This window comes from Anastrepha obliqua, chromosome 6, assembly GCF_027943255.1.
Source record: "Anastrepha obliqua isolate idAnaObli1 chromosome 6, idAnaObli1_1.0, whole genome shotgun sequence".
NCBI lineage: Eukaryota > Metazoa > Arthropoda > Insecta > Diptera > Tephritidae > Anastrepha > Anastrepha obliqua.
In genome coordinates this window covers 59,662,085-59,689,960 of record NC_072897.1, presented here as the reverse complement: position 1 = coordinate 59,689,960, position 27,876 = coordinate 59,662,085, and the positions used below count along the sequence as shown (strand labels likewise).

At 38.5% G+C, this 27,876-nt stretch overlaps 1 protein-coding gene across 1 annotated transcript; it reads right to left on the bottom strand.

Annotated features, from left to right (window-relative positions):
• Positions 1-147: 147 nt before the first annotated feature.
• On the bottom strand, positions 148-27,876 carry LOC129250586 (trichohyalin-like). The gene is made up of 4 exons (XM_054890197.1): positions 27,696-27,876; positions 27,428-27,615; positions 7,874-9,125; positions 148-203 (listed from the first exon to the last, which is right to left on the bottom strand). Exons 1-4 carry the CDS (start codon positions 27,874-27,876, stop codon positions 148-150), a joined length of 1,677 nt encoding a protein of 558 aa, XP_054746172.1.

Sequence of the window (27,876 nt, the reverse complement as noted above, 5' to 3'; positions counted from 1 at the left end):
ACGTGAAGATCAGTTGGGTCATTTGGACTTATAATCGTATGCGTTACAAGTTTCCAAAGTGCACAGTATGCAAACAAACACTCTGCGAAAAATATGGATTATCACTTAGCTACAACAAAACAAGTAATTGTTTTAAAAAAATTCATTTCAATTAATTTTCTTGCAATCCGTTATAACCACAGTACTCAGTACACCGTTTGTTGCTGATTTGCAACATAAATAAAATTAAAATAAAATAAATGGACTCCTTCAAAATATTGAAAATCTTTAAATCATTTGTTTTTTATTTCATGGTTCTTTGTCAAAAAAGTTACTTTTACTAAAAATAAGTTGTTGTGCTTCAAAGGGTTAATTAAATCCTTCAGAAATGCTACTCATCAATCTTTCAAAAGTTGCAGGATAATTTTCGAATCCGAATGGCATCAGAATATTTCGATGTGCCCATAAGGAGTTGAATATGTTTGGTAAAATCCAATTCCTAAATCAATTGTAGTAAAATATTGGGCACGGCTTAATTTATCTATTCATAAGTTAGTGCGTTTTTTAAAGATGCTTTTAAAATTAATAAAAAAGATGTTTAAAGTTATTAATCAACTAGCAAACCCGGCCCCCTTCGCTGGGCACACTAAAAGAGAATAGATATGGTTTAGAACAGAAAATATATGGTTTTCATATTATTTATTTCTTTATTCTTTATTCAAGCGCATTGGCATAAACAATATTTTTTGTTTTTCTATTTGTTTTTGAGTAAATATAAAATATAAATTGAAAATCAGGAAAAAAGAAGATTGTTTTTAAATTTCAAATCAACGCATATGAATAAACAATCGTCTTTTTTCCTGATCATCCATGAATTTTTCGTTTCAATTTATATGTTTAAAAAAAAAACGAAAAAAATTGTTTTTTCCACGAACACATAATTTCATTTGAACATTCGGATTTCACATTAAATTCTCAAATTTCGTAAGAAATTATTCACTGTTCCAAAATCCACTCCAAAAAAATTCACAAACAACTTTTACATGTTGCACTTACGTTTTTTCCTTATGGCATCCAAATCAGAAAGAAATATTGACACATTGTAACTCACACTGTCAATTTGACAGTTCAGTTCCGCCCCAAGCGTTAAACAAGTAAGCGACATTATGGCTGATTCAAAATAACGCTGTACCCGTTGCCAGTGCTCCGAATTACAACCAAACTTTACGAAACCCATTTTCAATACTTACTTAACAATGTGTGTAAGTTTGGTTTAATTCGGTTCAAAGACACGGCGGGTCCACGTTTTGGCATATATTTCGAGACCCTAGTCATCAATAGGTATGAAAATTACCCCGTATTAAAGCACTTATCAACAGCTTTCATTTGATACCCATATTGTACATACACAACCAAAGGTTACCCGGGTCCACGTTTTGACCTATATCTCGAGACCCTATCTACCAATAGGTATCCAAACTATACGGAAACCATCTTCAATACCTCCTTAACAATGTGTGTAAGTTTGGTTTAATTCGGTGCAAAGACACGGCGGGTCCACGTTTTGGCATATATTTCCAGACCCTAGTCCTCAATAGGTATGAAAATTACCCCGTATTAAAGCACTTATCAACAGCTTTCATTTGATACCCATATTGTACATACACAACCAAAGGTTACCCGGGTCCACGTTTTGACCTATATCTCGAGACCCTATCTACCAATAGGTATCCAAACTATACGAAAACCATCTTCAATACCTCCTTAACAATGTGTGTAAGTTTGGTTTAATTCGGTGCAAAGACACGGCGGGTCCACGTTTTGGCATATATTTCCAGACCCTAGTCATCAATAGGTATGAAAATTACCCCGTATTAAAGCACTTATCAACAGCTTTCATTTGATATCCATATTGTACAAACACATTCTAGGGTCCACGTTTTGGTCTCTATCTCGAGACCCTAGTCACGGAGCGGATGGAAATACTCTGAACTAAAGCATTCACCAACAGCTTTCATTTGATACCCATATTGTACATACACAACCAAAGGTTACCCGGGTCCACGTTTTGACCTATATCTCGAGACCCTATCTACCAATAGGTATCCAAACTATACGAAAACCATCTTCAATACCTCCTTAACAATGTGTGTAAGTTTGGTTTAATTCGGTGCAAAGACACGGCGGGTCCACGTTTTGGCATATATTTCCAGACCCTAGTCATCAATAGGTATGAAAATTACCCCGTATTAAAGCACTTATCAACAGCTTTCATTTGATATCCATATTGTACAAACACATTCTAGGGTCCACGTTTTGGTCTCTATCTCGAGACCCTAGTCACGGAGCGGATGGAAATACTCTGAACTAAAGCATTCACCAACAGCTTCCATTTGATACCCATATTGTACATACACATCCAAAGGTTATCCGCGTCCACGTTTTGACCTATATCTCGAGACCCTATCTACCAATAGGTATCCAAACTATACGAAAACCATCTTCAATACCTCCTTAACAATGTGTGTAAGTTTGGTTTAATTCGGTGCAAAGACACGGCGGGTCCACGTTTTGGCATATATTTCCAGACCCTAGTCATCAATAGGTATGAAAATTACCCCGTATTAAAGCACTTATCAACAGCTTTCATTTGATACCCATAATGTACATACACAACCAAAGGTTACCCGGGTCCATGTATTGACCTATATCTCGAGACCCCAGTCACGGAGCGGCATGAAAAATACTCTGTACTAAAGCATTCACCAACAGCTTCAATTTGATACCCATATTGTACATACACATCCGAAGGTTACCCGGGTCCATGTTTTGACCTATATCTCGAGCCCTATCCACCAATAGGTGTCCAAGCTATACGGAAACCATCTTCAGTACCTTCTTAACAATGGGTGTAAGTTTGGTTTAATTCGGTGCAGACACGGCCGGTTAGCGAACACACACAAAAAGTTGACTTTATTTTATACTAGCAAACCCGGCGCCCTTCGCTGGGCACACTAAAATAGAATAGATATGGTTTAGAACAGAAAATATATGGTTTTCATATTATTTATTTCTTTATTCTTTATTCAAGCGCTTTGGCATAAACAATATTTTTTGTTTTTCTATTTGTTTTTGAGTAAATATAAAATATAAATTGAAAATCAGGAAAAAAGAAGATTGTTTTTAAATTTCAAATCAACGCATATGAATAAACAATCGTCTTTTTTCCTGATCATCCATGAATTTTTCGTTTCAATTTATATGTTTTATTAAGCATTGGAGCTTCTTTAACCATTATCCATTTATATTTTCCAAAAAAAAAAACGAAAAAAATTTTTTTTTCCACGAACACATAATTTCATTTGAACATTCGGATTTCACATTAAATTCTCAAATTGCGTAAGAAATTATTCACTGTTCCAAAATCCACTCCAAAAAAATTCACAAACAATTTTTACATGTTGCACTTACGTTTTTTCCTTATGGCATCCAAATCAGAAAGAAATATTGAGACATTGTAACTCACACTGTCAAGTTGACAGTTCAGTTCCGCCCCAAGCGTTAAAAAAGTAAACGACATTATGGCTGGTTCAAAAGAACGCTGTACCCGTTGCCACTGCTCCGTATTAAAGCACTCATCAACAGCTTTCATTTGATACCCATATTGTACATACACATCCGAAGGTTACCCGGGTCCACGTTTTGACCTATATCTCGAGACCCCAGTCACGTAGCGGCACGAAAAATACTCTGTACTAAAGCATTCACCAACAGCTTCAATTTGATATCCATATTGTACAAACACATTCTAGGCTCCACGTTTTGGTCTCTATCTCGAGACCCTAGTCACGGAGCGGCATGTAAAATACTCTGAACTAAAGCATTCACCAACAGCTTCCATTTGATACCCATATTGTACATACACGTCCGAAGGTTACCCGGGTCCACGTTTTGACCTATATCTCAAGCCCTATCCACCAATAGGTATCCAAACTATACGGAAACCTTCAATACCTTCTTAACAATGTGTGTAAGTTTGGTTTAATTCGGTGCAGACACGGCCGGTTAGCGAACACACACAAAAAGTTGACTTTATTTTATATATAAGATTTTTTTCAGTTTGTGTCCGAAAAATCCAAATATCTTACGGAACCCTATTTTTTTCCAAAATAAAATGTAATCCATGTTACTCTTGGATAATGTAGTTTTCGAATGGTGAAAGAATTTTTAAAATCGGTCCAGTACTTTTTGAGCCTATTCGTTACAAACAAACAAACAAACAAACAAACAAACAAACAAAGTTTTCCTCTTTATAATATTAGTATAGATATAAGATTTTTTTCAGTTTGTGTCCGAAAAATCCAAATATCTTACGGAACCCTATTTTTTTCCAAAATAAAATGTAATCCATGTTACTCTTGGATAATGTAGTTTTCGAATGGTGAAAGAATTTTTAAAATCGGTCCAGTAGTTTTTGAGCCTATTCGTTACAAACAAACAAACAAAGTTTTCCTCTTTATAATATTAGTATAGATATAAGATTTTTTTCAGTTTGTGCCCGAAAAATCCAAATATCTTACGGAACCCTATTTTTTTCCAAAATAAAATGTAATCCATGTTACTCTTGGATAATGTAGTTTTCGAATGGTGAAAGAATTTTTAAAATCGGTCCAGTAGTTTTTGAGCCTATTCGTTACAAACAAACAAACAAAGTTTTCCTCTTTATAATATTAGTATAGATATAAGATTTTTTTCAGTTTGTGTCCGAAAAATCCAAATATCTTACGGAACCCTATTTTTTCCAAAATAAAATGTAATCCATGTTACTCTTGGATAATGTAGTTTTCGAATGGTGAAAGAATTTTTAAAATCGGTCCAGTAGTGTTTGAGCCTATTCGTTACAAACAAACAAACAAACAAAGTTTTCCTCTTTATAATATTAGTATAAATTTGGCCTAGAGTCATCCAAAGTAACCGCATAATCGGTGCCCAAATTTAAAGATGGAAAAATTCCTTCTCCAAGTTTCAGAAGCTGTTGTGGAAAGTTGCTATGCATATTTCCATGTAGATGAGCTCTCATATTGGTACGCAAATTCAAATGTTGTACAGATGTCCAAAGGTGAGATGATTTTAAACATGCTTTCATAATATCTGCTCGCGTACCTCTGTTGACGACTGGAAGCGTTTGTCGGAAATCTCCAGCAAATGCAAAAGTGATACCACCCATGACATCAGCAGAGCTTCGGAGGTCTCTTAAAGTACGGTCCACGGCCTCCACATGAGCTCTATGACTCATGGTGCATTCATCCCATATTACCAACGACGCGTCTTGCAGCAACTTACCAAGAGGCCCATTTTTCCGAATAGAGCATGTAGACCGTTGATCTAAAGATACGGATAGCGGGAGTTTAAACGTAGAGTGAGCAGTTTTTCCTTCGTTCAAGAGAGTTGCAGCAATTCCTGACGAAGCAACTGCAATCGCTATCTTCCCTGATTGCCGTATCTTAGCAAGTATCAAATTTGCGAGAAAAGTCTTTCCAGTGCCTCCTGGTGCGTCCAAAAAAAATAATCTCCCCATGTTATTGATCACGCTGTCCACAATAGTCTCATAAGCATGTCTTTGATCCGGTACTAATTTGGGCACATTGTCATTAACAAACGCTGTTAGATCATTTCTGTTATACTGTTGTACCATTGTGTCAATAGTATTATTCTGGGTACGAACGGGAGAAGGTAATCCAAAATCACTTAAATTTTTGTCGTTTAATTCTATAAGTTTGTTTTCAATTTCAATTAATCCTTCATTATAAACTTCAGTGAAGGGTAAAGTGTTATCCTGATTCTGTTGTCTGATCCGATGTCTAATATCTTCACAGAACTGATCTTTGAAAGTATCCCATAACTTCAATGGTTCCGATGGTTGACAAAATAAAAGTATGACAACAAACAACTCCCTTAGTTTTTTTGGACACTGTGACAACGAAGCTTCGCTTAAAGTGTTTCCCCAATGGTCATCGTTTTCAAGTAAACACGGTCACGGCATGCTGCTTGATACGTCTCTTTGACAATACCATTTACAGTTTTAAGGTATGCAAATGAGGTCGGACCGCGTACGTGGTGCAGTAGAATCCTAAGATAAAAACACTCTGATTGGGATGGATGTATCCCGTAGACTCTACCTAAAGCGGCATCTTTTTTTATCCCCGGATGTCCAACTACATCTTCACCACGCCTCCTTCTAGTGAATTTATTATTTGCCCATGTATAGTATTGCGGGACTTCATGATACAGAAGAGTTTTCGCAAATTCATCTTCATTACAGAGAGAAAAAAATGCCAGTAATGTGGTATTGCGTGGGTTTTGGACAATTCGATGAGCTGTCCCTGGTGTAAAATACACCCTTTGACCGTTCTCTAGATGAACGGCCAAATGCACTACAGTAGGATGCCGCTCGTGAATAGGAAATTCAAATAAGCGCCAGACAGCTTCAGATGTGCTTATGTACCTTCCATTTAAATAGTTTTCGACCTCATCGTGTGGGTTTCTAAGGCTAAAAGTTGCCTGATCCGAACCTTTATTGATATATTTACATATATATTTAATCGCTTGGACAGAGTGGCAATACTCCACGTTTATATGAGCATTAAAAGTCTTACATAGTAGCGGGGAGTATGGAACAATCCACCTATTATCTATCGTCACCATGTTGCCCCTGAGTTGTAACGTAGTGCTCCGACCGCCATTTTCTGTATCGCGCCTACGATAAACTGGATACCCATCCTCTCCAGTCTGGGTGTCGTTAATGAAACGCCGAGGGTATTTTTTTGTGCAGACACCGTTCTTCATGCATGGTGCAGCTAAATTATGTTCTCCGCAGGCTCCATGTACCATATTTTTAGTTATAATGCCGTGTAGTACCGGATCAATTTGTTGATCGGGTAGCTCCGCAACTATGACACTGTCGATCTCATCTGGTTGTATTTTAGTTTCTAGCCAGAACAGCAAATGACAATGAGGTAAACCGCGCTTCTGCCACTCTACACTTGCCATATAACATTTTACTTTACCGAATATCTGTTCTTTGACAAATAATTTGATGAATTTCTTCATTTTTAAATGAAACACACGTGAAATTATCTATTAAAAGAGTTAGTTCTAAACATTAATCTAAATGCATAAAATTGCATACACGAGACAGTTTTATTACGCGCAGAACCCTGCTGAGGAATAGTCAAATAATAACCGTCTTCACCTGTCACAAACATTACAGGATACTGTAGTGGATCATAGGACCGATGTAGCTCAGAAACTCTTTTGAGCTGTCCGTCTCTACCGTGTAAGACTATATCCCTGGGACCTTTGTCTTCATCGACCAAGAGAACGGCTACCTCGTTTACAGTAGGAGCATTGTATTTGCCTCTGTGTGCTGTCTGTGGAGTGCGATCAGAATGAATAATTAGCTTTAAATTATGTAATGAGTTAAGTTCTAAGTTTTGTTTAAAACTTCGTATATACACGTTATGATTATTCAAAGTGGTCTGTAATTCGCGAATTAAATCCATTTTTAAGGTTGGTGCGATGCTTGATCGCAATGATAACTGGTCTGCATCCGAAATAAAATATATTTGCAGGAACTGTGGGTTTTGGCCTGATGATGGTAAAAGGCTACCAATGAGATGATACACCTGTCCTTCAATTTTAAAAGTGGGCATAAAATTTCCTTCCCTGATTTCTTTTGCGCCGAACGAAGTCATTTGAAAAATACTATTGTATTTACGTATGTTTGTTAAAAAATGACCAGATAATGGATGGTTATTAGTTAAAAGATTTTTTATTGGTTGTGGCGGCTCCTGAAGGTTAGGAAGACACACTTTACCTGAAGCACAACACATACCATTAGGTTCGTCCTCCCATTTCTTGGCAGAGCAGTTAGAGCAGATCTTATTCATGACTCCGATTAGGACGGACGCTTGTTGTGCATAATCAAGCTGCGGATCATATCTGAAAGCCAGTCTGTTCCTGTTAGCTAAAATTCGATTGCGCACTCTATTTGTGGACAACTGCTGCCTCTCTGCTTGAGCTCTAAGTCGCTTCAAACGCTCGACACTCGACTCTCTTTCGCGCAACTGAGAGGTCCTTATATTTTGTTCATGAAGACGTTGGGAACGCTTCAGCCTCGACTCTTGAGCGCGTAGCTCAGAGGTTCTCAAGCTTTGTTCGGCAAGACGTTGCGAACGCTCGACACTTGACTCTCGTTCGCGTAAGTCAGAGGTGCTTACATTTTGTTCATGAAGACGTTGGGAACGCTCCAGCCTCGACTCTCGTGCACGTAACTCAGAGGTTCTCCAGCTTTGTTCGGCAAGACGTTGCGAACGCTCGACACTCGACTCTCTTTCGCGCAACTGAGAGGTCCTTATATTTTGTTCATGAAGACGTTGGGAACGCTTCAGCCTCGACTCTTGAGCGCTTAGCTCAGAGGTTCTCAAGCTTTGTTCGGCAAGACGTTGCGAACGCTCGACACTTGACTCTCGTTCGCGTAAGTCAGAGGTGCTTACATTTTGTTCATGAAGACGTTGGGAACGCTCCAGCCTCGACTCTCGTGCACGTAACTCAGAGGTTCTCCAGCTTTGTTCGGCAAGACGTTGCGAACGCTCGACACTTGACTCTCGTTGGCGTAAGTCAGAGGTCCTTACATTTTGTTCATGAAGACGTTGGGAACGCTCCAGCCTCGACTCTCGTGCACGTAACTCAGAGGTTCTCCAGCTTTGTTCGGCAAGACGTTGCGAACGCTCGACACTTGACTCTCGTTCGCGTAAGCCAGAGGTCCTTACATTTTGTTCATGAAGACGTTGGGAACGCTCCAGCCTCGACTCTCGTGCACGTAACTCAGAGGTTCTCAAGCTTTGTTCGGCAAGACGTTGCGAACGCTCGACACTTGACTCTCGTTCGCGTAAGTCAGAGGTCCTTACATTTTGTTCATGAAGACGTTGGGAACGCTTCAGCCTCGACTCTCGTGCACGTAACTCAGAGGTTCTCTGATTTTGTTCAGCAAGGCGTTGTGAATGTTCAGGTGAAGATTCTCCTATACGACGTATTTTTGCTGCTCGTGCTTGAGAACTATGTTTAGAAAGTTGAGACCTGGCTCTCTTAGGCATTTTCAAATGTTTAAGAAAATGGATATAGCGTGTAGTATTCTAGCTCTGAAAAGAACTGTTGTTTAGCCCTGAAAAGAACTGTTGGTTAGCCCTGAAAAGAACTGTTTGTTAGCCCTGAAAATAACTATTGTATAGCTATGAGAAGGACTGTTGTTTAGCTCTGAGAAGAACTTTTGCGTAGGTGTAGTTTTAAGAACAAAATCTAAAAAAAATCTCATGAAAATTATTAGACTTCGCGCACGACCGCTGCGTAGTGCTGTGCGTGTAATTGCTGTCGGGATCTTCCGGCTAAATGGGCGCCGCTAAAATTGCGCGCACGTGTTCGCTGTAACACGTGTTGTGTGGGAAAAACAATTATCGTTGTGCGGGTAGCGAAGAACGCTATAATTGCGATGTGCCTGATCGACGTAACTGCGTAACTGAGTGTGCGAAAGACTATTGTTAAACTGTGCGTGTAATTGTCGGCGGGTTCTTCCCGTTAAGTGGGCGCCGGTATAATTGCGCCGAACCGTTCGGTGTAACACGTGTTGCGTGGGAAAAACCATTAATTTCTATTGTGGAAAAAACAATTATCGTTGTGCGGGCAATTACCGATGGGTTTATCGCGTGTAGACAACTGTTCACTGTGCGAGTGCTGAGTGCTCTGAGAAGAACTTTTGCGTAAGTGTAGTTTTAAGAACAAAATCTAAAAAAAAATCTCATGAAAATTATTAGACTTCGCGCACGACCGCTGCATAGGGAGCCGGCCTCGACACTCGACTCTCGTAGGCGTACCTGAGAGTTTCTCTGATTTTGTTCAGCAAGGCGTTGTGAATGTTCAGGTGAAGATTCTCCTATACGACGTATTTTTGCTGCTCGTGCTTGAGAACTATGTTTAGAAAGTTGAGACCTGGCTCTCTTAGGCATTTTCAAGTGTTTAAGAAAATGTTAATAGCGTGTAATATTCTAGCTCTGAAAAGAACTGTTGTTTAGCCCTGAAAAGAACTGTTGGTTAGCCCTGAAAAGAACTGTTTGTTAGCCCTGAAAATAACTATTGTATAGCTATGAGAAGGACTGTTGTTTAGCTCTGAGAAGAACTTTTGCGTAGGTGTAGTTTTAAGAACAAAATCTAAAAAAAATCTCATGAAAATTATTAGACTTCGCGCACGACCGCTGCGTAGTGCTGTGCGTGTAATTGCTGTCGGGATCTTCCGGCTAAGTGGGCGCCGCTAAAATTGCGCGCACGTGTTCGCTGTAACACGTGTTGTGTGGGAAAAACAATTATCGTTGTGCGGGTAGCGAGGAACGCTATAATTGCGATGTGCCTGATCGGCGTAACTGCGTAACTGAGTGTGCGAAAGACTATTGTTAAACTGTGCGTGTAATTGTCGGCGGGTTCTTCCCGTTAAGTGGGCGCCGGTATAATTGCGCGGAACCGTTCGGTGTAACACGTGTTGCGTGGGAAAAACCATTAATTTCTATTGTGGGAAAAACAATTATCGTTGTGCGGGCAATTACCGATGGGTTTATCGCGTGTAGACAACTGTTCACTGTGCGAGCGCTGAGTGCTCTGAGAAGAACTTTTGCGTAAGTGTAGTTTTAAGAACAAAATCTAAAAAAAATCTCATGAAAATTATTAGACTTCGCGCACGACCGCTGCATAGGGAGCCGGCCTCGACACTCGACTCTCGTAGGCGTACCTGAGAGTTTCTCTGATTTTGTTCAGCAAGGCGTTGTGAATGTTCAGGTGAAGATTCTCCTATACGACGTATTTTTGCTGCTCGTGCTTGAGAACTATGTTTAGAAAGTTGAGACCTGGCTCTCTTAGGCATTTTCAAATGTTTAAGAAAATGTTAATAGCGTGTAATATTCTAGCTCTGAAAAGAACTGTTGTTTAGCCCTGAAAAGAACTGTTGGTTAGCCCTGAAAAGAACTGTTTGTTAGCCCTGAAAATAACTATTGTATAGCTATGAGAAGGACTGTTGTTTAGCTCTGAGAAGAACTTTTGCGTAGGTGTAGTTTTAAGAACAAAATCTAAAAAAAATCTCATGAAAATTATTAGACTTCGCGCACGACCGCTGCGTAGTGCTGTGCGTGTAATTGCTGTCGGGATCTTCCCGCTAAGTGGGCGCCGCTAAAATTGCGCGCACGTGTTCGCTGTAACACGTGTTGTGTGGGAAAAACAATTATCGTTGTGCGGGTAGCGAGGAACGCTATAATTCCGCGTGCTTGTTCCGCGTAATTTCTATTGTGGGAAAAACATTTATTATCGTTGTGCGAGCAATTACCGATGGGTTTATCGCGTGTAGACAACTGTTCACGTACGAGTGCTGAGTGCTCTCAGAAGAACTTTTGCGTAAGTGTAGTTTTACGAACAAAATCTAAAAAAAATCTCATGAAAATTATTAGACTTCGCGCACGACCGCTGCGTAGGGAGCCGACCTCGCGGGTACCTTACTCATAGATCTAAACACCCCTCTCCCGCACGCGCACCACTGGCCTTGGTGACGCCCACTTCGCAACGGGCCGTGCAGCGTGGTTCTATCTTTTGTAGTTTAGGCAGCGTACGCAAAATAAGTAACTTCTTTGGTTGATTTTTTCCAGTTTGTGTCCGAAAAATTCAAATATCTTACGGAACCCTATTTTTTCCAAAATAAAATATAGTCTGTGTTACTCGTGGATAATCTACTTTCGAATGGTGAAAGAATTTTTAAAATCGGTCCAGTAGTTTTTGAGCCTATTCATTACAACCAAATAAACAAACAAACAAAGTTTTCCTCTTTATAATATTAGTGTAGAAGTGTAGATACACGTCCGAAGGTAACCCGGGTCCACGTTTTGACCTATATCTCGAGACCCTATCTAGCAATAGGTATTCAAACTATACGGAAATCATCTTCAATACCTACTTAACAATGTGTGTAAGTTTGGTTTAATTCGGTGCAAAGACACGGCGGGTCCACGTTTTGGCATATATTTCCAGACCCTAGTCATCAATAGGTATGAAAATTACCCCGTATTAAAGCACTTATCAACAGCTTTCATTTGATACCCATATTGTACATACACATCCAAAGGTTACCCGGGTCCACGTTTTGACCTATATCTCGAGACCCCAGTCACGGAGTGGCATGAAAAATACTCTGTACTAAAGCATTCACCAACAGCTTCAATTTGATATCCATATTGTACAAACACATTCTAGGGTCCACGTTTTGGTCTCTATCTCGAGACCCTAGTCACGGAGCGGCATGAAAAATACTCTGAACTAAAGCATTCACCAACAGCTTCCATTTGATACCCATATTGTACATACACATCCGAAGGTTACCCGGGTCCACGTTTTGACCTATATCTCGAGCCCTATCCACCAATAGGTATCCAAACTATACGGAAACCATCTTCAATACCTTCTTAACAATGTGTGTAAGTTTGGTTTAATTCGGTGCAGACACGGCCGGTTAGCGAACACACACAAAAAGTTGACTTTATTTTATATATGTATAAGATTTTTTTCAGTTTGTGTCCGAAAAATCCAAATATCTTACGGAACCCTATTTTTTTCCAAAATAAAATGTAATCCATGTTACTCTTGGATAATGTAGTTTACGAATGGTGAAAGAATTTTTAAAATCGGTCCAGTAGTTTTTGAGCCTATTCGTTACAATTTCAATTTCAATTTATTTGATTTGTTTTGTACATAGTAAGACAGAGTCTTGTGGTAGTACATACATCTTCTTATAATTCGAGAATACGAGGATGGTATACATAGAAATGCTACTTAGATTTAAAACTATTTTAACTATTAAACTTATGGACTAAAACTTAAAGTAGTAAGTGAGAAGAAGAGAAAGATGGTGGGAATGGGAGAAGGAAAGGGGGATTTAAGGTTAGAAGTAGTTAGAAACTGCAGTTTTAAAACACCTTGCTTGTTTTATAAGTTTTATTGTAGTTGGTATAGAATTCCATAGTTTTATAGCACTAACAAAGAACATGCGTTCTGATTCCAAGTAAGTGTAAGTCGGAACAATTAGATTCAATGTTCGGGTGCACTGGCATTGTTTAATGTTTTTATACAGGTACAATGGTTTTTGTGTGTATATTAATTTATGCAGGAACAAAAGAGAGCGTATGTTGAGATACGAGTCGAGGTTATGATCGAGAATCTGTTTTGAGTAGATAGATATATGGTCATATTTCCTTTTTTCAAACACGAAACGCGCTGCATTATTTAAAGCGGTTTGCAATTTTTGTTTCGAATTATTATCAAGCCTGCAATATACTAATTCAGCGTATGATAAATGAGGAACAATGAGTGATCTAACAAGTTTTAATTTAGTTTGCCGTGGCAGTAAGTAGGCAGTACAATATAGCTTTCTAAGAATATTATATACCTTGTTTACAACAAAGTTTACATGGTCAACGCATGATAATCTTGAATTTATTCTGAAACCCAGGTTAGTTACTATGTCATCAAAGTTAATATTTACTTCATTAAGTAATATTGGCGGCAAAGAGCTAAGGTCATACTTTGAATGAGAAATAGCAATCGACTTCGTCTTTGACTCATTTAATTTCAAGTTGTTAGATTTTGACCATTTAGAAATACGAGTGAGGTCTTCATTAAGCCTTGCTATCAAATCTTCAATAAGACCTATTGGCCTTGACAGGTAGATCTGGGTGTTATCAGCATAGAGATGAATCGACGAATTTTGGCAACATTCAACAATATCATTAATAAAAATGCAAAATAAAATTGGACCTAAAATAGAGCCCTGCGGCACACCTGACGTAATTGGATTTAGACTTGAGTAGTTATCACCACACTTAACTTGTTGTAGCCGATTCGAAAGGTAACTTTTTATTAGTTGCAGAGAAAATGCTCCAAACTTATAGTGATAGAACAATTTTTGCAGTAAAATGTTGTGATCAATAGTATCAAATGCTTTTGAAAAATCGAGTAATACTAGCACTGTTAGGTAGTTTTTATCATTAGCAGAGCGAACATCTTCAAAAATTTTAAGCATAGCTGTGGAGCAACTATGCAGACTTCTGAAACCCGACTGGAAATTACTCAGCAGATTGTTCTTGTCCAAGTAGCAGGTAATTTGTCGCGCCAAAAGTTTTTCAAATACTTTCGATAGGGCAGGTAAAATGCTTATTGGTCTGAAGTGCTGAGGAGCGGTAGAGCATTTTATTTTAGGCACAGGTATTATATTTGCTATCTTCCAAAGATATGGAAATGTAGATGAGGTGATTGAAAAGTTAATTATGTGCGTAAGTGATGGTATTACAAATGGTAGAATAATTTTAAGAAATTTAAGACAAATGCCGTCGGTCCCTATGGCATTAGATTTGACAGTATGTACACATTGTATCAAATCCATTTCAGTTGCAGACACAAATTTAAACTCACCGTCATCAACATGCTCTCGTAGAGGAACTTTTACAGGTATGTCGAGTGGAGCCCTGTTAGATACTAGAAAGTGAGTATTTAAGATTTCTGGGTCCAAACTGCACACGAACTTATTCTCTCCTGAGACACCTAAGGTTTTAAGGTTTTTCCATAGGACTTTCGGAGGTAAACTATCGTGGAGCTTCCATTGTAGATATGCTCTTTTGGCATCTCTAGTGATTGCAGTTACTTTATTTCTTGCTACACGATATTTTTGCCACAAGTGAGTGTTTCTATCATTTTTCCATTTCTTATATGCTTTACTGCGCTCTCTAATTAAAGACAATGTCTCACGCGTAAACCATGGTTTCCTATTTCCGTGGACTTTAACTTTACGCAACGGAACAAACCTATCAAATAGATGGCTGACTAAAGCATTGAAATGTTGCAGTTTTTCATCCACTGTTGTGAATAATCGACACATATTTCAATTAAGCTCGGCAGCCTCCTTATTTAAGAGATCATGCTGAATAAGCTTAAAGTCTCTAAAAAATATCTCCTTTACTTGATTGTGTCTATTGAACTGGATGTTGTAAGATAGGAATATCAACTCGTGGTCGGAAACTCCAGCCATAGGAAGTTGATCAATATGACTGACGTAATCTCTGTCACTGACGCAAAATACATCCAAAAGACTTGGTTTGCAGTGGGGTGCAAAGCGAGTAGCATATTCATTAATTAAGGAAATTCCTAATGATTGGAAACTATCTATCAAACTCCTGGAGGAAAAATTATCACAAAGAAGGTCTACATTTAAATCACCACACACAATAATATGTTCATAGGAGATGTGGAATTCCGCTAATTTATCAAATATCACTGAGAGGTCATTTCTATTGCTAGGGTTGTAAATGCATGCAACAAGACATTTGGTATTGTTATCATAAAATTCAACAAAAATGTATTCGACTTCTTGAAAATGATCTGATCTACAGATCTCTTTCCATTTAAAATTATTTTTAAAATATAAAGCAATACCACCTCCTCGAGTCTTCGTAGTCCTATCACATCTAATAATAGTGTAGTCGCACAGGGAATATACATTATTATCAATATAGTCTTTAAACCATGTCTCTGTAATACATATTAAGTCAAGCCTCAAATTATCAAAAACAAAATTTAGATAGTCAATTTTTTCAGCATTCAAACTTCGCGCATTCAACTGAGAGACATTAAACCCATTGTAGCGATTAGAAATGAGTTTAAGCAATCCTCTTGCATGTTCTTTGTCTACTTGTTTTGCTATTTCATTACGCATTGACAGTTTATGGTTGGGAGGATACGCAAGGTGGAGGAATTTAAATAAAGCAAGGGGATAATGAGATAGATAGGAATGAGATCAAAATAAAAAAGATTACATTGTAAAGCCAAGAATATGAAAAGTACAAATGAGATGAACGAAATAGAAATGATACTAAAATAAAAATGATTACAATGCAAAGCAAAGAGTTTGGAAAACATAAATGATAAATAAGAGAATAAACTTAGCGCAGACATAACATTAATAATATAACGCATAAATGTTTTTGTTTTTACATATTAGCAGTTGCAATGCTCTCTATACTCGTTTTTTCAGTTATAAGTACAGCATCAGTTTGGGGTCGAGCTCTAACAAACACTTGCCCACGAACAGAGAAAACTGGCGTTAGACGCTTTTGCTTTTTACACTGCATAGCCAAACGCATTAGTTCACGATTTTTTCTCGTAAGACATTCGTGGATAAATAGCTTCCCTTCAATACTGACGCCGACATCACTAAGAGAAAGTGCCCGTCTCTTATCTTTGCAAAATTTAGCTACAGCTCTCAGCAGTTGAGAGCGATCTCTCCCAAACAAACAAACAAACAAACAAACAAACAAACAAAGTTTTCCTCTTTATAATATTAGTATAGATATAAGATTTTTTTCAGTTTGTGTCCGAAAAATCCAAATATCTTACGGAACTTTATTTTTTTCCAAAATAAAATGTAATCCATGTTACTCCTGGATAATGTAGTTTTCGAATGGTGAAAGAATTTTTAAAATCGGGGCAGTAGTTTTTGAGCCTATTCGTTACAAACAAACAAACAAACAAACAAACAAAGTTTTCCTCTATATAATATTAGTATATTAGTAAAGATAACATATTTTTATTCACTTTTTACAATGTCTTCCCAACGTTTAGGCAAATTTTTAATTGCCTGTTCAACAAATTTTTTGTCATTGGAGTCAAAATACGCTTCGATATCCCTTTTTATACCTTCTTTTGAGGAGTAGTTCTTGTTGCTCATATGGGATTGAAGTCCGCGGAAAAGGTGATAATCACAAGGTGCAATATCCGGAGAGTATGGTGGATGCGAAATTAGTTCCCATCCGAGTTCGTTCAGCTTGCCTAATGTTTGCCTTACGGTATGAGGTCTTGCGTTGTCGTGGTGAAACAAAACTTTGCTTCTATTCTATCAGTAACGAAACGGTTCAAAAAACTTTCATTTTCAAGCAGTTGCAGGAGCTGAGAACACACTTTCACTCTCTGTCTGAAATACGTGAGTGCAAGGAGCTTGAGATGCTGGCCAATAGGAACAACGCCCGAAAATTCTACTAGTAGTTAAGATAAGGTTTCAAGACCGGGGCGTTTTCCTGTAAGAACAAAGACGAAGAATTGTCGCTCCGTTACCTGACCATGACGAGGTGAGAATAGCGATAACTCGGATAAAGAATAACAAAGTCGGGGGCACCGACGGACTGCCGGCTGAGCTATTGAAACATGGCGGCGAGGAGCTTCTTTAATTAGAGACTTACATAGCAGCCGCCAGAAATTCATTAATAGTGAACAGTTCTATAATGTGATAATAGAATCCCATCATCCCTCCTCAATAACATACAAATTCCCGAGCAAGAAAAATAATCAAAGAAAAAAAGACTTGCACGCTGAAATGTGTCTTAACAGCTTTCTTATTAGCTTGAGAGAACCCCTAGGTTGAACAATAGGAGCATCGAAACCAGAAACCCTTGCAGAAGCATTTTATTTATATAAGTTAATGGTCTTAAGCACTATGTGCTCATTAAAACTAATAATTTTTTTTAATTTAAGCGCTATGCGCTGTTATTTATTTTAAGAGCCAAACTAAAACTTTAAACCTTTAAACTTTTCACCTATCCATTTGTCCCTAGGCTTGATACAATTTCGTTGACAGTATTGCTGTCGTTGGTGCTGTTCGCGCTGACGTTGTTGTTGGAGCATTCACCAGTAAGCTTGGATTTATATGACGTGGGAATACGCTGACGCGAGCAGTTCCCACACTTACACTCTGGCAGAATTGCTATGTTATTATGTAGCGTCGTGGTGTCGAGGGGTTTCATATATTAACTTATTAGGTGTGGGAACACGCTAACTCTAGCGGTTATCGCGCTTACACTTTGGCAGAATTTCTAAGCCATTGTGGTGTCGCGGTGGAGGGGGGCCATAAGCCGTAAGTCAAGGCCGTCATTTGAGTTAGCTCGACATGCTCTCCACGTTTTGTAAACAAAGATTGCAATAATGGGGACTACTATCGCCAAAATATCGTTATTGATTGAGTCGACTGTTTTTGAATTGCCTCATACAATTTTTCGATATGGCCATGGTTTTTTAAGATTGACTTTACTTAACAGAGGCAAGCTAAGTTTTTCCAAGTGCTCCATTATATTGACGAACTGCGTGGAAGGGATTCCAGGTTGGAGTATTGCCGTGGCTTTGTAGTTCACAAATACCATATAGATTTTGCGGGTTTCTTTTCGAAGGTTATTAAACAACTGTTGTACGTATGTTTAGGTGCGCAACTAAGTTATCGCTGTTTTTTTTAATGAAAATACAACTTTGTTCCCAAAAATGGTTACAAGTGAGTCATTGGAGTCGATACCGATCCCCAGTGATGGTTTCGCATGGTTTTAACAGCTCATAATAAATAACACCAACTTGGTCCCACCAAATACATAGCATAACCTTCGCAGCGTTGTTCATAGGCGAAAAAACATCCCTTGGCTTTGACTCACAAGGAACCCAAGTCCCCTGTTTCTGAATCATTTCCAAAGCATGCAGTCGCTTGAAAATGGATTGGCGGGTAACTGCTAATACTAAAGCAAGTTCCTCTTGCGTTTGACACGGATCCTCATTGAGCAATGCCTCCAATTCAGCGTCTTCGAAAGTTTTTGGCCTTCCTTCAAGCGAACTGTCGTCAACATTAAAATCACCGTCTTTGAAGCAACGGAACCAATATCGGTACGTTATTTCACTTAAAGCAGCATCTCCATAAACTTTTTCTAGCTCTCGATGCGCTTTAGCCGCCGTTTTTTTTTTTTTTTTTTTTTGAATGAAAGAGGAAAATCAACACTTCCCGCAAATGACGATTATTCGGCACAAAATCAGACATTTTCACAAAACTAAAAGTAACATATACCAAAACAAAATCACTAATGTGTCGAATCAGTTTGTTAACCATGTATCTAAGCTTGGTTCATGGCGTTTAGGTTATGTTAGAATCGATTAGCACACACTGCTGGCGGCATCTATTGTCAACAGCGGGAACTAATATATAGCTGAAAAGTTAGAAACTTACACTGAAACCAAAGTGCGGCTTATTTGGAGGTAACTGTACAGACATTCAATCTTTGAATGGAACCGAAAGTGCCAAAGATTTAATATTGAAGTAATTACTGAAGCTTCTTTGAGCTGTGTTCACCTACATCATTGTTCATAACAACAGAGGCCAAAGCCTCAAATTGTTAAACTAACATTTTTTAATCAATATGCATTTTTAAAAATGTAAAATTTAAATTTTTAAAATGTATTATATACTTTTCCCTTGAACATTAAAATTCACATATTATATAATAATGTACATACTACTTCATGGTAAAGACCTAAAAAGTTGTTTAAGTAAATTCTGAGTCAATTTTGTTAACGCGTCATAATTAATAATAATGCTGTTCGCTGGATTCCTTCGGAAGTTTCTGCGAAACGTAATATTTTTTCTGTGCCAAAAGCATGCAGTCGCATATGTACATATGTAAGTATATGAATTTGCATATGCCATCTTCCTGAATTCTTGGTAATAAATCATTTTTCTATGAAGGAATTTGATCTGCTTGAATAATCGGGAATTATACTTATATATATATATATACAAACATGCTAATATATAAACATGCATACATTCAATCATACATTATTCTAATATTTGGTGAAATGTTGATAAAACCCCAAAAAAAACAAATCTGATATGTAAAAACGCATACAAATGCTATGGACATATCAAATGACTTACATTACATATTATATGTACACAGTGCAAACTACATTTTTTCACACTTGCGTGTCACTCTCTCCCTCTCATTTCTCTCCGGCAGCTAAAGTAAGTAATTTCCTAGTGTTAACTTGTAATGAAGTAATTTCTGAGTTGAATTTCTTATCCTTGTTTTGATACTGGCCAAAATGACGAACGGGCCAGGGCTGAACCTTCTCTATGTATTTACGTCCTTTATAAATACCATGCATTATAAACATTTTTTTACCGCGTTCCATATTTACATATCGACGATAAGCGAGAAACTTAAATTGTCAACAAATGGCGAGTGGCGAATCTTCTGGCTGTAGGTTGAGACTGCATCTTTTCGATGCCAAACATTCTTTGCGTTGGTAGATGTACGTTTTATGCTGCAAAGTGTGGCTGCAACGAGGTCGATGTTGGGTCCTCAGATCATACGTACATCTAAAACACTGGAAGCGTGTCTTCCATCTGTCACAACATGATCGATCTTGTTTCGCGTTTTCCGACCAGGAGATAGCCAGGTAGCTTGGTGTATCCTTTTATGCTGGAATATGGTACTGTAGACTACCATATTTTGGGCCCCGACGAAGTCGATCAGCCTCTACCCGTTACCGGATGTTCCGTTGGGCAGGCCGAATTTTCCGACTGTGGGAACAAAAATTCTCTCCTTACCCACCCTGGCGTTGAAGTCGCTAAGTACGATTTGTATGTCCTGGCGGAGGCTGTGCTCATAGGAACGTTCCAGGCGCTCATAGAAAGTATCTTTGGTCGCATCGTCCTTTTCTCCCGTTGGCGCGTGGGCGCAAATGAGCGAGATGGAAAACTACACAGTAGAAATTATAGAGAACTTGCATACCAGCGAATCTTACAAATATTTAAGATTTTTGCAACCCAAATGAATCAACCAAACGGCAGTAAAGCAAAGCCTCATTAAGAAATTTGAGGAATGTTTTAAAGCTATATTAAATACGGGTCTGAACAGTGAAAATAAATGTAAAGCAGTCAATATCTAGGCCATACCTCCTTAGACTTACCCGTTTGGAATAATAAAATGGTCTCAAACAGATATCCTTCGGATTGAAAGCGTCGTAGAAAGAATTTCGCTCCCTCGAATCGTTGGTGGGAGAGGCATCGTTAATATAGTGCGGCAACACTTTTCGCAAACCTCAAAGCTGCGTTCTGATTTTCTTAGCAGCGAGTCTAATTTATTTACGGCTATCGCTATGGCATATAATGGCTTTATCCCGCTCAGCTTGATGTAGCAGGACCTCCCATTACCTGAGGGGGTTAAGTCCCCAGCATAAATGATTGCAGCATGGAAGGCAAAAACAATACACGGTGCTCATCTCCATGATCATAAAATGGAATGGGTTCACGCCAATCTTCAAATTTATGGTTAAAAAGAGAAAAACAATTTTCTGAAACAGAAGGTTTGCGAGTCACTGTCCATGACCGAGTTATTCCAACAAGAAATTTCCAAAGGTCGATACATGGCGAGGTAATAGAAGATACGAGCTGAAGGTGCAGCATTTACGGTGAAACAATTGACCATGTAATTGCTGGATGTAGCGTACTTGCCCCAAGTGAATATGTCATGAGACAATAATTTAGTAAAGATCCCCCACCAACAACTTGCGATAAAACGCGGTCTGTTACAAGAAGAAGTCTTGTATTTTTAACATGAACCAAAGGAAAATGCAAATTTTAAACTGTACTGGGACAGATTTATATCCACAGATAAAACCGCAGCTGCCAACAAACCTGATATCATCTTGTTCAACAAGACGAATAAAACAATCGAAGTATTTGATATAACGGTGCCTCTTAGTCGCAACATACAAAGTAGATACTCCACCAAAATATCAAAAACTATCACTAAAATATCAAGGACTAAAACGAATGTACAATGCGAGGGAAGGGAACATAACTCCAATAATTATATCTTCCACTGTATTAATGCCTAAGCATCTTATAAAAAACTTGAAGAAGTATGACTGCCAACACCTTTTAGAATACATGCACAAGTCGACCATACTGAACACATGTGCAATAGTTCGAAGATTTTTAAATATTTAAGCAATAGCAATCGCATAGGTGTAGAACTTGGACTACGCTCACCCAGAGCACAATCCCTTGACAATTTTATCCGGGATGTGTAATCTCCGGGAATAGCCGAGATGGAATAAACTTAAATAAATAATAATAATAAATAAATATTGTAAATAATAATGTTAAAATTTTAGCACTTCGCCGCCGGGCGGTGGAATAATGGCTAAAAATACTAAAGACTTGGATATAACTGTCTTAACACAAAGCCTAAATGATTTAGAAGCACTTTGTCGTGAATTAAAAGACGAAAACAGAAAACTTAAGCTTGAAAATTATGGTTTTACTAGTGCCTATGCTCCCAAAACAAAAAAATAATGAGGTTAATATAACATATTAAATAGATAAAGAGGGATTAGCTCTAGAAACCGATTGGATTTTGAAGAAAAATAAAATACCAAATAAGAAGCGGAAAGCTGAAGGATCTCTTGTATATCTAATATCCGATATTCACACTGTAAACGATGTTCTTCGTCGCGCAAAATGGCAACCAAGAATATGTACCTCGTCCTCCGCCCATCATGGAACAAATATCATTAACTATCTAAAATTAAGTATCGGAATAAAAATTTGGTTAAAAATCCATTTACTATAAAATTATTTAACAATGATATTTATAAAATAAATGTTACACACAGTGTCGACTATAAGTCAGTAACTGAAATGCTAACAGAATCAAAAATATCCTGGCTTTCGTACTAAAATAAGCAAACTCGACCAATTAAAGTGGTGATAAAAAACTTGCACCACACTTGTGAACCTGAAACAATTATAGCTGACCTAAAAGAGCAAAGCTTTAATACTTTAAATGCTGTCAACAAGCTAAAATGGAAAAGCAAATAACTTTTAAATATGTTTATGGTTTCTTTTGAATCAAGTGAAATATCAATAAGATTCACAAAATAAACCATGTTCCACCGTCAAAGCCTCAAATCTAATTACCAATGTAAAAGTTTTCAAGCATTTGGTCATACTAAGAAGTAGGTACTGTAGATGTGTAAAGTGCAGTGAAAAACATAGTACATCTGAATGTAAAAAACCGTCAGAACAAAGACCGAAATGTTGCAACTGCGGAGAAAATCATCCCGCTAATTACAGGGGATGCAAAGTCGCGAAGGAATTGCAAAAAATCCGTGATAAAAACAGACAGATATAACGAATGCCATATTGTAATAATAAAGTTATTGAGACTCCAAATAAAGTTATTCAAATAAATGGTGTGAAAACAAAAAGGCCATCTTTTGCTGAAATTCTCAAAGAAGATAAGAAGAGTGCGATGTCACAGAATGACCAGATTCTCGCCCAAATACTTCACAAATTGAATAATCAAGAAGATTTTAACAAAAACCTCCAAAAACGATTGGAAAAACGAAAAAATTATCTCGAAAAACAAATACGGTCCAAAGGTAACAATTACAATGACTGATATGCTTCTGAATTAAAAATGTTATTAGAATTAGAAAATATTGACGTCTGTCTTATTTCTGAAACGCACTATACCAAATAATTGCACATTGCATTCAAGCACTATAAGGTCTACCTCAGTATACACCCAAGCCACTGTCTAAGGGGTGGTAGTGCCGTAATAATTAAGTAAAATATTGAGCAGTACGAAGATATTTTGGTAACCACCAAAGATCAATTAGAAGAAGAAGTTCAAAGGTTTGTCCAAGAAATTCAGAAAGCTGCCTGGATGAGTACACCCAATTTCAAAAGGAAAACAACTGGAACTAACTAACCCAAAGAAGTTAAGTAGCTCATCATAAACAAAAGAAAATTATACCAAAAATGGCAACAGTTGAGTTGTTTTCAAGTTTTCAAAAGGTCGAGCCAAGGAGCACCAGGTGGCTCCCAAAATACTCAGGCTAAGAAGCCGATTGTATTTAGAGTTCTGGAAAGAGGGTAGATAGTCAAGGAGGAAAGGAGAAAAATATCAGAAAAAGAGATAAGAAAGAATAGGGACGGAAATAAAGGTAGTTAGTCCTGTCAGTGTTTTACAGATTATTTGGCAAATCTGTAAAAATCCCCCAGTTTTACAGAACGGAGATTACTCATTCTCACGGCATCGGAACAAACTCGTTCGCCCAGTGATAAACCAAACTAAACAGAGCATTACAAGAATTGAATAGGGAAATACATTTTATAAAAATGAATCAATAAATCAATACATATCCAGTTTAAGACCTGATAAAAGAGGTGACTACTCACTTTGGAAGTGTACTAAATATTTGAAAAGATCTCCAATAAAAAGAGATAATAATGCATGGGCAAAACGTGGCAAGGACAAGGCAATAGCTTTTGCAAACCACTTAACAAAAACTTTCTAACCCAACGAAAATGAATGTGACAATTTGTGTAATCTTACTGAGCACGAAAACACCCTTATTTCATTCATTTCTATAAAAGAACTCAAAAGGGGGAAAAAGATAAAAGATGAAAAAGCGGCCGTCTTCGGCTTAATTAAATAAAGCTGTTGTTGTTGTTGTTGTTGAGGTGGTTGAACATTTCCACTGAAATGCTCCTAATTAGTGACCAGCACCGTTTTACTACCACTATTTCGTGAGATGATGTATTTTTTTTTTTTTTTTTTGTTTTGTTTCCAAGTCAGATCCATTTAGTGAGGTCCAAGTATAGCAGCAAATCCTTTATCTCGATGTCTGAGATTTCCTTAATTTGCTGTAGGAAAGGTATTTGCTTCCATCTTCTTCGGCTGAAGCATGATAGTGTGAAGCAATGGATGCTTTTAATGTGTTCAGTGGGGTGAAGACTGCCACCACCTCTTCTATGTCTAGTGTCGAACCTTTTCTTGCTAGCTCATCCGCTATCTCATTGCCCCGTATGTTCCTATGACCGGGAACCCATATCAGAGTAATTTCAAGCCAATGGCTGAGAAGTTTCAGCTCCTCTCTACACTGTAAGACCAGTTTGGAGTTGGAGTCTAAGGCCTTAATAGCTGCTTGACTGTCTGAGAAGATAGCTACTCTTGCACCAAGTTGATTATAGAGCTCTAGGGATTTGCATACTTCTCTGATCGCTAAAAGTTCTGCCTGGAACACGCTGGCATAATCAGGAAGACGAATTGACTGAGATAGGTTGAGTGGCTCCGAATGGAAGCCAGCTCCCACACCACATTTCATCTTAGAACCATCGGTATAAATTTCGATATCATGTCTTCCAATCACCCCTCCTTTGCTCCAATTGGTTCTCGGTGGAAAACGTACTGTAAAGCCTTTCTTGAAGTTGAGGTCGGGGACTGTGTAGTCTGGTCCGCTTTTGAGCAGCGAAGGTCCCTGTAGGAGGATCTTACTATGACCGTACGGCCTTGTGGTCCAGCTTCCTATGTCTCTGAGTCTCACCGCCCTACAAGTAGCTATTGTTTTAATGTGTAAATCTAATGGCAATAGATGTGTTAGTACATTGAGCGCTTCAGTAGGACTGGTGCTAAGCGCTCCTGTAGTTAAGATACACGATGTTCTCTGTATCTTGTTCAGCTTAGTTTTGTTGTATTTCCGTTCTGTTGCAGGCCACCAAACTAGTGCCGCATATGTTAGTATTGGCTTTACAATGGCTATGTAGGACCAATTGGATAGTTTTGGTTGGAGACCCCATTTTTTTACCAACATTCTCTTACACGTGTAAGGTGCTATATTCGCTTTCTTTACCCTGTACTCTACCTTGGACTTCCAGCTGAGTTTGGGGTCCAGGATAACCCCTAGGTATTTTGCCTGTTTGGTTAGCGTGAGGCTGACGCCGTTTAGTTTTGGGAGATTAAAGTTTGGCACCTTGGTTTTCTTGATGAATAGCATCAGTTCAGTTTTTCTCAGGCTTACACTTAAACAACATACCGTGGCCCAATTGCTGAGTAATACCAGAGCTCCTTCCAAAATCTCACTGATTGTGGTTGGAAACATTCCTGAAACCATAAGCACTATGTCGTCCGCGTACGCCACTACTTTAATTCCCTTTCGGTTGAATTTGGTAAGGATGCTGTTGGCGACTAGTAACCACAGCAGAGGGGATAAGACTCCTCCCTGAGGGGTTCCCCTGTTGACAGAGCGTTTTATCGTGCTGCTGCCTACCTCACCGATGATTATTCTAGTTTTAAGCATGTTCTCTATTCCATCGTTGAGACCTATGTCTGTGCCTAACATGTTAAGAGCCTCAATTATGGATCTTGTGGTAACATTGTTGAAGGCCTCCTCTATGTCGAGAAAAGCAACTAGTGAGTATTGCTTGTACTCTATGCTCCTCTCAATCGCACTTACAACCTCATGAAGAGATGTCTCTGTGGATTTTTCTTTGAGATAGGCATGTTGAGATGGTGAAATCGTTGTGTCTGTAATCTTTTCCCTGAGATATACATCCAGCAATCGCTCGAGAGTTTTAAGGATGAAGGAGGATAGGCTGATGGGTCTGAAATCTCTCGCCTTATCATGACCGCGTCTATCAGCTTTGGGGATAAAGATCACCTTAACCCTCCTCCAGCTTTTTGGTATATGCTAAGGCATAAGGCTTTTTCTGAAAAAGACCTCCAGCCAAGGAATGGTCGTTTCTCGAGTGTTCCACAGCATGGCTGGGAATATCCCATCTGGACCGGCAGCTTTATATGGTTCAAAGTTTTTTATCGCCCATAATATTCTATCTTGGGATACGATGTGGTTGATTATAATGGGTGATAGTTTGGATGTTTGAACACTGTCAGTATTGTTCTCAATATATTCTGTATTGCCTGGGAAATGCGCACTTACAAGATGTTCTAGTGTGTCCGCCGAGAATTTTGTCCATTCTCCGTTATCTTTCTTCTAGAAGAAGGGAAGGGGTGTTCTTTTGATAAAAGCTTGCCTAGTCTGGCCGTATCTTTGGTCGATTCGATGGAACTACAAAAATCTCTCCAAGCCTCTTTCCAATCTTCTTTGATTGCTTTCTTGTATTCCCTAGGGCAATCTTTGTAGGGTTTGAAGTACTTGTGTTTGTAGCAGATATTGAAGATTTCTCTTGTCATTTTGCTGAGTTGACTTAAATCTTCATTCCACCAGGTAGGATAGGTTGTTTTGCCATATGTGGCGGGACATGAAGCTTCAAGCCCTTTCGTCAACGAAGCCTCGAAAGCTCTTACTTTCTCATCTAAGTCTTCACTTGACGTTATGGTTTTATTTATGTGTTGAAGTTTAGACTGGGTCACTCTACGGAATGTGTGCCAGTTTGTTCTTCTAGGATTTCTATATGGGGTAGGTTTCTCAAGCTTAATATTGATATCGAAGAGGATCCAACTTTAGTGCAAAAAGGACTTCTTGTCGGATACTCTCCAACTTGTGACTATTTGGGAATTATTGGTTGTGCATAGGGTAACGTCTAAAACCTCTTCCCAGCCTGGAAAGTTTCCCGAGCTCGGAAAAGTGAAGGTTGGGGTGGTCCCTACATTACATATGTCTTGGTTGGTGTTTAATAGGAATTCAAAAAGTGACTCACCTCTTTCTTTCGTCTCTGAACTGCTCCAGAGCTCGTTTCTGGCGTTTGTACGCAGCCCATCAATAGTTTGTCTGTCTTATTTAATGTTGACAGGAATCGAGCCACTTCGTCTGGCGACGCCGGTTTCTCATGTGGCATATACACCGTTGCCAGGTATATCGACGATTTTTGCATCTCCACTTTCCCCACTGTAGAGTCGTGAGTACTAAAATTAGAACACAGAAAAGCTTTTAAGTGTTTTTAGAGATTATGCATGACCGCGGCTTACTGTTTGCTTTAATGTAGAATATGTTGATGTTCTTTTTGTTTTGGAACCCCTTAATCTCGTTGTCTCTGACCCAGGGCTCCTGTATGAAACCGATGTCGATGTCCTTTTCCCTGAGGAAGACATCCAAGTTCTCTGTAGCACATTTCGAGTGCTGCAGATTCACCTGTATGGCTCTAGGCAT